The sequence below is a fragment of the Peromyscus eremicus genome, chromosome X (genome assembly GCF_949786415.1).
Source record: "Peromyscus eremicus chromosome X, PerEre_H2_v1, whole genome shotgun sequence".
Lineage (NCBI taxonomy): Eukaryota > Metazoa > Chordata > Mammalia > Rodentia > Cricetidae > Peromyscus > Peromyscus eremicus.
The window spans coordinates 58,350,355-58,361,633 of record NC_081439.1 but is presented as its reverse complement, the minus strand read 5'-3'; the positions used below and the strand labels follow the sequence as shown (position 1 = coordinate 58,361,633).

Genomic DNA, 11,279 nt, shown 5'->3' with positions numbered 1-11,279 from the left:
GCACTTGCCTTCTTGAGAATATGCCCAATGTACCATCCATTCTCAAGTACTTAGTAAGATGATTTGGACACAGGGCACAGGGATGATATGAATGGCCCACTGAGTTCCATTTTAGCCAGAAAACTCTGTTGGAGAATAAGAAAAACTTAAGGCAAGGGGGTGTCTTTGACCTAAAGTAGAAAGCTTAAGCAACAGAAGGTCTCTCAGGGGCCATTTAGTCCAGGGAATCCTAAACATCCACCTGCATGCCCATGACAGTCTGATATTCTGCGCCTATGGTACACGAGAAAAAGATGTTGCCAGCTGACTTCTTTTAAGACTTTCCTCATTAAAGACCATGTTCTTTGTACATTTCTATATTCTGATGTTAAAATGCCATTTCATTAATGCCGTGCTAGTGATAATACGTGTTTCCATATGCCTTTGAAAGTTGACATTAAGCATATTTCTTATTTGTTTGCTTTTTTATTATTTTCGCATTTGTTTTCTAATGAGAAAGTGGGAGGGAGTTGGGGGGATCTGAGAGGAGTTGGAGGAGGGGAAACTGTTCAGAATATATTGTATGAAAAAAATCCAAATTAAAAAATGAGTGTTTTTTTTAAAGTTGGTATTATGTTGGGGGCCTTAGACATTGGAGAGAAACTTTACTAGTCTTTAAGATCCAAATTTTGGGCAACCATTGTTTTAGTTCTGTGGTTTCTGTACTTGTCAGTGCATCAGTATTTCTAGAAGCCTTGATAAAACCATGTGTTTGTAAGCACCACTTCTAGATATTATGTTCAGAAGTTATTGACTGCAGGGGACCCAGAAATCAATATTTTACAAAACCCTCTAAGTGATTCTAATGTAGCTCTGAGTTAGGAAAACACCACTCTGTTTTTCCCTCTCTTAAAGGAATGAAAGGCGTAACTATTTGGAATGATTCCACTGTGGGCTTTAGTCTGTTAAGAACAGAAGGGAAACATGTTGTCTCACTTGGAATAACACTGAAAACCTTCACTTAGGCTTCTCCATGGCCCATAGTTAGACAAGTCAAATAAAGAGCTACAGGGGCTGTTGGCTACTTACTTGTGAGCCTGGGCAAAGCTGGTGATTCTACAAATAGTAAATAGTCTTTAAAGATCTATTATTCCTGATGTTTGTTGACCAAGTCTGATTTAGAGATTTATAGAAAAAATCACACACTTTTGATGCCTGTTTTCTATGCCTCTAATCAATCCAAGCCACTTTCTACACTATCACGACAGTTTTCTCTCCAAACTGCAGCTTATGATGTTATTCTTTGACTCAAAAATCTTCATTGGCCTTCTTGGGTTAGCTTTCTATTATCTATGATGAAATATTCAAGGATCATAAACTCTTAAGGAAGGAAGGGTTGTTTCAGACCAGAGTTTCAGAGATTTTAGTTCATAGTCATGTGATCCCACTGCCTTGAATTTGTGTCATTATAGTCGATCCTGGAGTAAGCACATGGCAGAAAAGATGCTTACTTCATAACAGCCAGAAAGCAGAAAGACAGGGAGGAGCGACAGTCCCAATATCCACCTCAAGGGTGACTTAACTTTCTATCATGAGGCATCGTCCATTAAGGTTCCACTACCTCCCAATACTGCCTGCCAAAAGCTGGCAACCAGGCCTTTAGCACACTGGCTCTTAGAGGACACTTACTGAAATCATAGCACTTACATATCCCAAGTAAAGTCTATAATTCTCTGCATGACATTTACTGATTCTGTGGAGTGGATAGAACTTTATATTGAGGATAAAGAAACAAATTGCTTAAGATTGCACAAGATGGAATAGAATAACCATCATTATTAGAAACCAGGTCTCCACATATCAGTGTTCTGGCCATTAAAAAATACCTGTACCTTCTAAAGAGGGGAGGACTTCTGTGCACCTCATGTATTGCTAGAATGATGGGTTACATAACCCTGTCTCCTGGGTGGGGCACATACTTTGAAATTCACACAAATGGGCAAAGATACCTGTTCTACCTCTTACTGGCTTTGTAAACTTAACTGACTTAACCTCTTGGGTCCTGTTTCCTCATTGCTGTGAATATTATATGAGATCATGTATGTAAATGGCCTAGCATGGTTCTAGGCTTACAGGATATTCTCAGTGAGTGCCACCACCTCCTCCACCCACTACATCCAATTCTAGTGATCTAAACAACCCATTAAAACTAAAAAGGAAATAGAATTTAGACACCGGGAATCAAGATGAGGTGCAGAACTCTAGGTTTTACTCAGTTCTGGGATTGGAAATAACTCTTTTCAGGGTCTCAGTCAGATTCTTTCTAAGTGGACACCAAGTCTGGATATTCTGAATGGTAAGCCATCCCTGGCTGTAAAGCAAACCTTAAGACACAGTACTCAGGATGTCTATGATTTCTCATTGCTCATGGCTGAAGCATTGTGAAGTTTTATTAAAATGCAAGTGTTCCCCGGGAGAAGCATCATCCATATTAATTTTTTGGCCTGATTAACCTTCACTTTCCCCTTTCTATGAGTAGAGTCTTTCTGTGTCTCTGTACCGTGGGGTCAGGGCATCTCTGAAGCAGGAAACCACCTCCATGCCAATTGTTAAAAATCCCACTCAATATTCAGGGCCCATGTTGTACATAGCCTTCCCCCAGAACCCTGCTATAGCTTGGCTAAGTCATAGCCAACAACAAGTTCTAGATCCCTGTGTGGAACCATAGAGAACCCCTGGCTTTTCTGAGTGAAGACTTGCTATAAATTCTAACTTGTATTTGCTTTGCCCCATGACCTTAGGGCAATAAATGACTGACCCTAGCTTTGCTTCAGTTTGGAGGCCACAAGAAGCAGATGATAATATTTGCTACCCATCAATAGGGGACCTGCTTTACTCATTTGCATAATGCCTATTCTGCGGACTGGCATAACCCTGTGATCTGTGAATTTGCCTGATTCTTCTCATGGAACCACAAGCCACAGGACATCCCTATCCTGCCACCCAACTGCGCCTGTTCTCAGGTGCTTAGAGACTGTGTTCATTGGCATCAGATGAAGCCCAGGAGCCCTGAGCTGCATTTCCACCTGTCAGGCAGTTTTTCGCCTAACAGAAAGGTTAATCAAATGCGAGGTAAAAGGGGATCAGCGTTCGCCTCTTGCAAGTGCAAATGCAGACCCTTAGGGAAGGCAGAGTTGCTTGGAATCACCAGATGAGTGAGAATTGAGCTGGGCACCACTGCTCACCAGCAAGACAGTGTCCCCTTTCCCCTTTTCAGGACCCAGGCACTCCCTTGAGAACAAACCCTTCCTTTCTGAGGTAGGGCTAAGGTCTGAGTCTTGAACATTCAGTGAGACTCCAAGCTTTGTGCCTGAAGTGTGGGTGGAAGAGGGAGGTGGGTGGTGGGAAGACGTCCGTTTGCACTGGGGGCTCTTCAAAGCACAAAGCACTCGAAAAGCAGAGGTCCAGGCCCAAGGGACCAGCTTGACCAGGATGTCAAGAGCCGGAAAGCCCTTGACCAAACTAGCAGCTCAATGTGGACCCCATTTCTTGCTCATGAGTCTGAAACAGAGAGCCTAGAGGAACCTGAACTGAGCTCTGTGTCCTGCAGGGGGCCTGCGCCCAGCCCCCTCTGGTGCCACTGTACCTCCCTTCTTTCATGGCCGGGTCCCTGGCCCAGAGTCTGCCCTGGCTGAGCCTAGACCCGGCCCTCTGTGGCTCCTCAGGGCTCCAGGTTGGCACAAACAAAGCCCTGATTGACTGCCCGGAGGGGCGGGCCTCACTGCGGGGCCGCCTCCTCCCCTCAGTCCCGCCAGGGATTTGCCGGGAAGCGCGGGGGTAGGGGGAGACTCTGAGGGGCTCGCAGGTCAGTGGGGGGTCTGAGTTCCAGGTTTGAGAAGATTGTGTCCACCCTCTGTCCGAAGCCCAGGCTGTACCCTCTAGGTCACCCGTCTCGAGTCCAAGTGGGAACACAAGGACTCCCTAGGACAGGGTGGGGTCTGTCACGGACTAGCTCTTGTCTTGGGGTTCCCAGGACCAGCGTAGTTGCAGGTTGCTTGTAAGCAAGGAGGAAGTGAACTCGAGGAACAAGCAGGGTCTTCTTTGTAGGCTGGGGTGTTGACCAGTGTGGGTTCTGGGACCTGCGGGGAGAAGAGGGTAGGGTAACAGGATAGTTTCTGCTCTTTTTACTAATTTAACTCTTCTTCTAGGCATCTGAACAAGAACAGGACTCAGTAATTTGGAAGGGGAGTTTGGGGGGTGACAGCAGCGCCAAGAGTAGGTAGGCGAGTAAGAAGAGGAGGAAGGGCCGGGGAGAAGAGCGAGGTTGTAGCGGCTGCCTGTTGAGGAAGAGGTGGGAGGGAGGAGGAGGGGGAGGAGAGAGAGATGACGTGGGGAGAGGAGGAGGGGGGTTGGACGGGGGAGGAGAAGGAGAGGGCTCGAGGGACCGTCTGTCGCGGGACGGGCTGGCCAGCTTGGGCGCTGGGAGGAGGAGGAGGCAGCGGCGGTGGCAGTGCTCGGAGCGGCGGCGGCAGCAGCAGTAGCAGCAGAAACAAGTACCCGCCAGACAACAGCTCCTCCCGCTCCAGCAAGCCACAGTCAGTCCCCTGGCCGCGATGGCGCTGCCAAGCCCGGCGAGCGAGGAAGCTGAGGGGCCCTGTCAGGAGGCAAACCAGGAATATCAGGAGCCGGTGTGTAGTCCGGTGCCCGAGCCGGAGCCCGAGCCGGAGCCCGAGCCGGAGCCCGAGCCGGTGCCAGTGCCCCCGCCCGAGCCTCAGCCTGAGCCTGAGCCTCAGCCCCTACCCGACCCTGCACCCCTGCCAGAGCTGGGGTTTGAGGCTGAGCCAGTGCAAGAACCCGAGCCCACGCCCACAGTGGAGACCCGAGGCACCGCGCGTGGCTTCCAGCCTCCCGAAGGTGGCTTCGGCTGGATAGTGGTGTTTGCAGCCACCTGGTGCAACGGCTCCATCTTCGGCATCCATAACTCTGTTGGGATCCTCTACTCCATGCTACTAGAGGAGGAAAAAGAGAAAAATCGCCAGGTGGAGTTCCAAGCAGGTGAGTGGGACCCACGTGCCCCACCTGGTATTGTGGGCAAGGATGTCTGCCCCCACCGTCACCCCCATACCTCTTGGTCTAAGGTGCCCTTTCGAAGTGCCTTTCTCATTTCTTACCCATGTCCTGCTAGGGCATGGGTTGCAGGGCTCTGGGCAGCCTGGGCAGTGGAGACCTAGGCTCCAACAGTCCCAAGGGTGAGAACTGGGGCATTCATTGGTTACAGGCAAAGCAATGAACTTTTTGCCCTGAGACAGATCCAGACTCACCTTTTAGATTGTTTAAAGCACTTTGCCCATGTGTGCTGGGGAAAATATTTGCAGGATCTGGAGGCAGGGGAGGGGAGCGATGTCGTGAAGACAGGAGAGAGAAGGAAGGTTGAAGGGCTCCGAGAGAAACACGGAACAACGGGTCTCCGCAGCAGCCCCTGTTTCTTCCGGGGACCAGAGCGGTTTTCTATCAAAAACCACTTCAGGAATCCTGATGACTCTTCTCTCAGAGTCAAACACATGGTAGGCGTGTGTGTCTGTAAGGGAGAAAGGGAGGAGTGCGGGGTGGGGAGGGGGCGTGTGCTCGCGTCTCTGCCTGCTGTGGGTACGGCCCAGCCAGGCGGTGCGGTCGCCTGCTGATCCTGGGGAGCAAGCGGCTCGCTGTGCACTGGAAACCGAGCCCCAAAGGAGGCAGGGAGGCGGCAAAAAGAGTGGGTCCTGCGGCTCACTCGGCACTTCAGCGGCGCAGTCTCTGGCGCCCTGCACCTCTGGTATCCGATGGGGGCCTCTTTCCGTCCGAAGTTTGAATGTTGGCCCCGCCACTCCAACTTTGGCTTGGAAATGACTTGGTTATCCCTAAGGTTGGGCAGTGTTAGAGACATAGCCCTCGCCCTACAGGCACGTGGCTGTGGGACCCTATGTGTGCAGACTCCCTAGCATGGAGCCCCTCCAGCGACCTGGGGAGATAGACTCATTCGCTCTGCAAACGAAGCCCCTCAGCAGTTCTGACGAGAGGTTTCTGGAGCTGGCTGGGGGCTTGCCATACCCTTTCATGAAAATCAGTCCCTCTCTTTGGGCTGTCAGGACAGCTGGAAGAGTACATACCACCTCCTCAAGTTCCCTACTTGGAAAAAGTGAAAAAAAAAAACACTGTGTTCTGGAGCTGTGAGGGTCCTCTCTTGCCAACCTCCAAAAGAGGGGACTTTGGGATTATCAAGTGAAATAGAAACCTTGAATTCTGGGATGACCACTTGTGGGTTACTTTTAGACCTGACCCTCCCGCAGCCTTCAGCTGAGGACGTGTGTTGTTTGCAGCTTTGCTGAACTGTCTGGCCGAAGGGGCTTGGGGACTCTTGTGCCTCAGACCTTGTGATCCACTGGCACGGCTGCAGTGTACAGGCCCCACTTGAGGAAATCTCGAGTGTACCCAGCGGCTGTAAATGGCAGTCTCACAACAACCTAGATCGTTCGATACCAGAGTGGAGGACTCCCTGAACTCCGTGGGACAACTCCTGGGTGGAAGACTGCGTCTTCAGTCCCTGGGACCACTTTTTTCCTGCGTTGGTGCAGATCAGGGGCTCTTGGGAAAGCCGCCAAGCTAGGCCCTCAGGCTGTTGCCTAGGTTACTGGGGGAGTGGGCACCTGCTGAGAGTTGCCTTGTGGTTGAAGGCAGGCTAGTGGCTTTCAGGGTGAGTGGCAAAGTTCAGGCGGAAACTTAAAGAGAAGCAGTGGAGGCTGAGCTGAAGTTAGGCCCTGGCATTTATGTGATGTGATCAGGCCTAGATCTGGGGCCTTAGGCGCATGCAATGAAACTTGGAAAACCCACTATTTTACCAGGAAGAAGTTCTCTGCTGGGGAACAGACTTCAAAGTAGGTGATCATAGGAGACTCAGGGGGAGGGCTGGCAGGGACTTTCCGGTCAATACCTCACAGTGCAGCTGGAGGGGGCGGTGGTGTTGTGGTCTTCCCAGAGGTGTGGCTAGTGTGTGTGCTAACACAGACTAGGTCCTCTGAGGAGCTGGGCTATTGGCGTAAACTATAGAAAGTATAGGTCAGGAAGAGACAGAAAGGAATTTGATACGTCCCAGGGGTCCGAGAAGACTTTGGCGTGGGTCCTTGCTGTAGTATATCGTGATTTCACTGAAGTTATTTTTGATACTGAGCCTCTCAGGAATGCCTTGGGTTTTATTTTGGAAGTCAGTTACACCCTATTACATTCTGTATTTTGCAGAAACATTTCATCCTCAGCAGTACCTTTCTTGAGACCCTCAGCTCTTTGAAGCTATTAATTGATTTGTCTTTTGGGACAGAGCCTTGCCATGCAGCCCTGGGTGGCCTAGAATTTGCTGGGTAGCCTATAAGTAGCCTTACACTTGTGGGAGTCCTCCTGCCTCAAATTCCCAAGGCTAGGATTATAGGCACATACCACCTGGCCTAGCCCAAGCCACTATTAAACTCTTGAGATTCCAAATGTCTTTGCCTGCATACGCTCTCGGTCTGTTCAAAATTCCCTGGCCGCCTATGCCACAGTCCCGGAGTATCAAACAGATGGGGAAAGCTTAGTATTTTACAACTGTCTTTATCAGCAAGTATTTGCCCAGTAACCAGTCTGGGGGCCACTTAAGGAAGGTGGTGCATTGTCCAGTTCTAGCAATGTGGTGATTTACTATTTGGAGGTACTCTGCAACCCAAACTGGTTTTGGTTAGGACTGGCACTGACATACCATGAAGCTGTGCTGAATGGCTTAACGGGTACAAAGTTCTGCGGTGCTGAAAGTTCCAGAGAAAGGCAATTTTGATGTCTGAGAGACGATTCCAAACAGGGGCTCTCTGGCACAGGCCAAGGAACAGGTAGAAGGAAAGTGGAATCCAGGCTGTCCTAGAGCAGGTAATATACAGTCTTGGTGGATTCTGTGGGTTTGAGGTTCTGGTATGCCGCCAGCTCTATATTTTGTTTCCTTTCTTCAGTTCATTTAAGGGAAGCCAATTCTCCCTAGGACCTAGAGAGGACTGGCAGGCAAAAGGTTCCTGGGAGCGGAAACAAATAACCAAGGTCTGGTTAAGGGGGTAAAAAGGGAAAAGATCAAGAGAGAAAGGAGGAAAGGCTTTTGTAGAAATAATGGAAACTAGGCATTTCTCTGGCCCAGAAAATGCACTAGACAGGACAGGAGGCAGCCAGATAGTTTTATGGGATATGTAGAGTGAGCATGGCTTCCTGAGACATCAGCTGAGTATTATGATGGGAAAGAGGAAAAAGAGAGCATTGGTGGCTAGCCTCAGCTCACTCTTGAAATCCTAAGTAGAGGCAAGGTTGGGATTTAAGCTCAACAGATAAGGCAGAATTAGCCAGAGGTGCTAACATTGGATCCAAACTAAAGTCTATGTTAAAGTGCTTCAGAGTAGCCCTTGATCTTTCAACCTTGACTTCCAGTCTACCACTGAGCCATACGTGATGAGAAGCACTTTTACTTGGGAGTTTATAAGCATAGTCCTTGGAAATTTCTAAGGAAGGCAGGACTAGGGCTCTCACTACTAAAGAAAGTGGGCAATGGTAAGGAAGGTTCACTACTGATACAAGAAGGTTTGGGTTGATGGGCCACCCTGGTGGAGACAGAACTTTCTAGACATGAGAAAGACCAGTCTACTATGGAAACTAGAGATTTCTCCTGCCCCGAAAATGCATTAGCTAGGACAGTGATTCCAAATCCCCCGAATGAGTGGGGGCAGAGGCAGAGCGGTCGTTCTCCTCATTGTAGGGTTTCTAACTTCTTGCTTCACTGTCTCACTGGGTTTCCTGATAACCAGTTTCACTGGTAACTTTGAGATTAAGGTATCTTTTGAGTAAATCTGTCAATCTCCCTGGTTTGGGCTGAAGACTTTTGCCTACTGTCCAGCAGAGCAAGATCATGTTAGCTCAACGATGATCATGGTGCTTCAGGCCATAGGCCATTGGATAGGCATCTTTCAAACCATTCCTCTTCCTCCTCTCCAACCAAAGTGGGTCCCAATCTGTGACCTTGATTCATGCTGTAAAGAATGAGGATGAGAGGCTGAGACATTGGAAAGCTAAACAAGAAAACGCTTGGTGGAGCTGATAGCTGGGTGAGTCTGGTGCCTAGGGTCACTGTCCAGTGGCCTCAAGTGATCATTCTAAACGACATCTCCTTCTCCACAACTCCTCCTTCTAGCGGTGTTGGGAAGTGAAACTCATTCTAAATCTAAAAAGAGCAAGAGCTCAGGCCAGATCTGAACCCCCTCAAAGCTGATGGTCTCCATGCTAGCAGTGAGGCAATAACAAGGAGTTGCACAATTTGTGTCCCCAACTTGCTCTGTAACTCAGTTGTCTATAACATGAGAAATGTTAACTCTGCGAACTTTCTAACCCCAACATTATATCCCTCTAGAACTGTGGGATAGTTTATTCTTTACTATTAAGCTAGCATAAGTTTTGACACCTTCAGGCAAACAAAAACTTGTTAAGCTTCCTGAAGGGGCAGTTAAGTAGGAAAGCAAAGAAAACCACATAGACATCATTCTCCTATTTTATCTGCTTTTAAAAACTGTTGGGCTATTTGGGAACCAGTAAAAAGACTCATTCCTTTTTTTGTTCAGTATGCAAGAGCTACTCTGAGCATACACATATTTTTCCCACAATGTCCTGCTCAGCAGAGAATTGAGTTTCCAAAAGAACTCTCTCAACTTGGCCTGCTGTTAGCAGGGTAGGTCTGTATGATGCTCTTTCCAAGTACTTGACTCTGTTCCTCAAAAGCATTGAATTGAAAACACTCCCACGGGCCTCAGCTTGGACCCCTCTTTTTATTTTTTTTAAAAAAGATTTATTTTTATTATTTTATGTGTATGAGTGTTTTGCCTGCATGTATGTCTGTGCATCACATGTGTGCCTGATGCCCTGGTGCCCAAGGAGGTATTCGGCCTCCATGTGGGTGCTGGAAATAGAACCTGGGTCCTTTGCAACAACAAGAAGTGCTCTTAAGCACTGAGCCAACTCTCCAGCCCCAGATCCCTCTCTTAAAATTGAATTTCCTACAGCTTGCTCTCATTTCTCAGAAGTGCATGGTCAGTGTGACCTTGCTTTGCTGTTACTTCAGGCTGGAAGTAGTAAACAAGATTTCTGAATGCGATACAGAGCTTTCCGTTAGGGGGCTTCAGACAGGGCTTCTTCGTAGCTGGCTTGAGGATCCCATAGCAGAGAGTGGCTGCTGCTTGTGATCTTGGAGAAGGTTGTGATGCATGCATGTCATCCCTGGTCAACTTTAGCTTTGCTCTGGGTTTGCCTGAGAGTGTGCCTAACGAGGCAGCAGGCATGGAGTGCTCTTCCTTTTTCACAGGATTTTTATTTTCTTGTCATTTGGCAATATTTCTGTGAAGAATAAGCAAGTCGCCAGACTGCTAACATTTGTAGAATGTTATGTAAGGGATGCTACCTCAACCTTTTGAGAAGACCAGTTTCTGAGAAGGGTGCCCTGCTCCTCCCGTCAACATATTTGGGGTTTGCTATGTTTTGTTGTGCGTTAAAAGGAAAGAATTGCTTGGTTTTTGTTTGTCACTACATAGAACAGGCTACCCTCCAACTTGTAGTGATCCTCCTGTCTTTATCTCCTGAGTACTCGGATTACAAGCATGCACAACCACATGTGCAGCGAGGCCTTGTTCTTAAAACATGAGTGTGTGTGCTCGAGTATATCTTCAGCCATTCATTGTGAATGTTCCATCTGAAACAAGCCTTTCCTCAGCTTTCACTAATTGACAGAGATACAAAGTATCCAGCCTAGAAAAGATGCTAGGTAAAGAGGGTGGGGAACATGACCCCCCTGGCCTATATTTCTTGGCCCAGACCCATTTACTACTCCCCAGTTGTGAGGAAACATTTATTCCAAGTTCCACTCAGAATTTGCATTTCCCCTTATTCTGCATGCTACCTAGTATTCACATGTTGCGGAGAAGGGAGTTTTGGCCACTCCAGACATCTCTGGCTTCAGGGGTGATAAAAGACCTAAGGGACATGTAGCCATCTGCTCTGAAGGTGGGTGCATTAGCTGCTTATTTGAAATCACTTAACATCCACTTGTGGGTGGAGAATTTCGCCCATTTGGATTGCCTTGAAAGCATGGAGCCTCTTCATCTTAGCAGCCTTGTCTTCCTGTGTTCTCCACTTTCCGTGTTTCTGGGGTTGACAAGGGAGGAAGATGTGAGGTTGGCTGTCCGAACCACAGTGGCTCAGCTCCCCTCACTTTTCAT

General features: G+C 48.3%; 1 protein-coding gene across 1 annotated transcript in view; it reads left to right on the top strand.

The window, feature by feature from the left end:
* Positions 1-4,442: 4,442 nt before the first annotated feature.
* Positions 4,443-11,279, top strand: part of Slc16a2 (solute carrier family 16 member 2) — a 121,721-nt gene continuing 114,884 nt past the window's right edge. Inside the window, exon 1 of the mRNA XM_059250784.1 lies at positions 4,443-5,034. Coding sequence (XP_059106767.1) covers positions 4,593-5,034 — 442 coding nt within the window. The 5' untranslated portion in view covers positions 4,443-4,592. The remainder of the gene's footprint in view (positions 5,035-11,279) is intronic.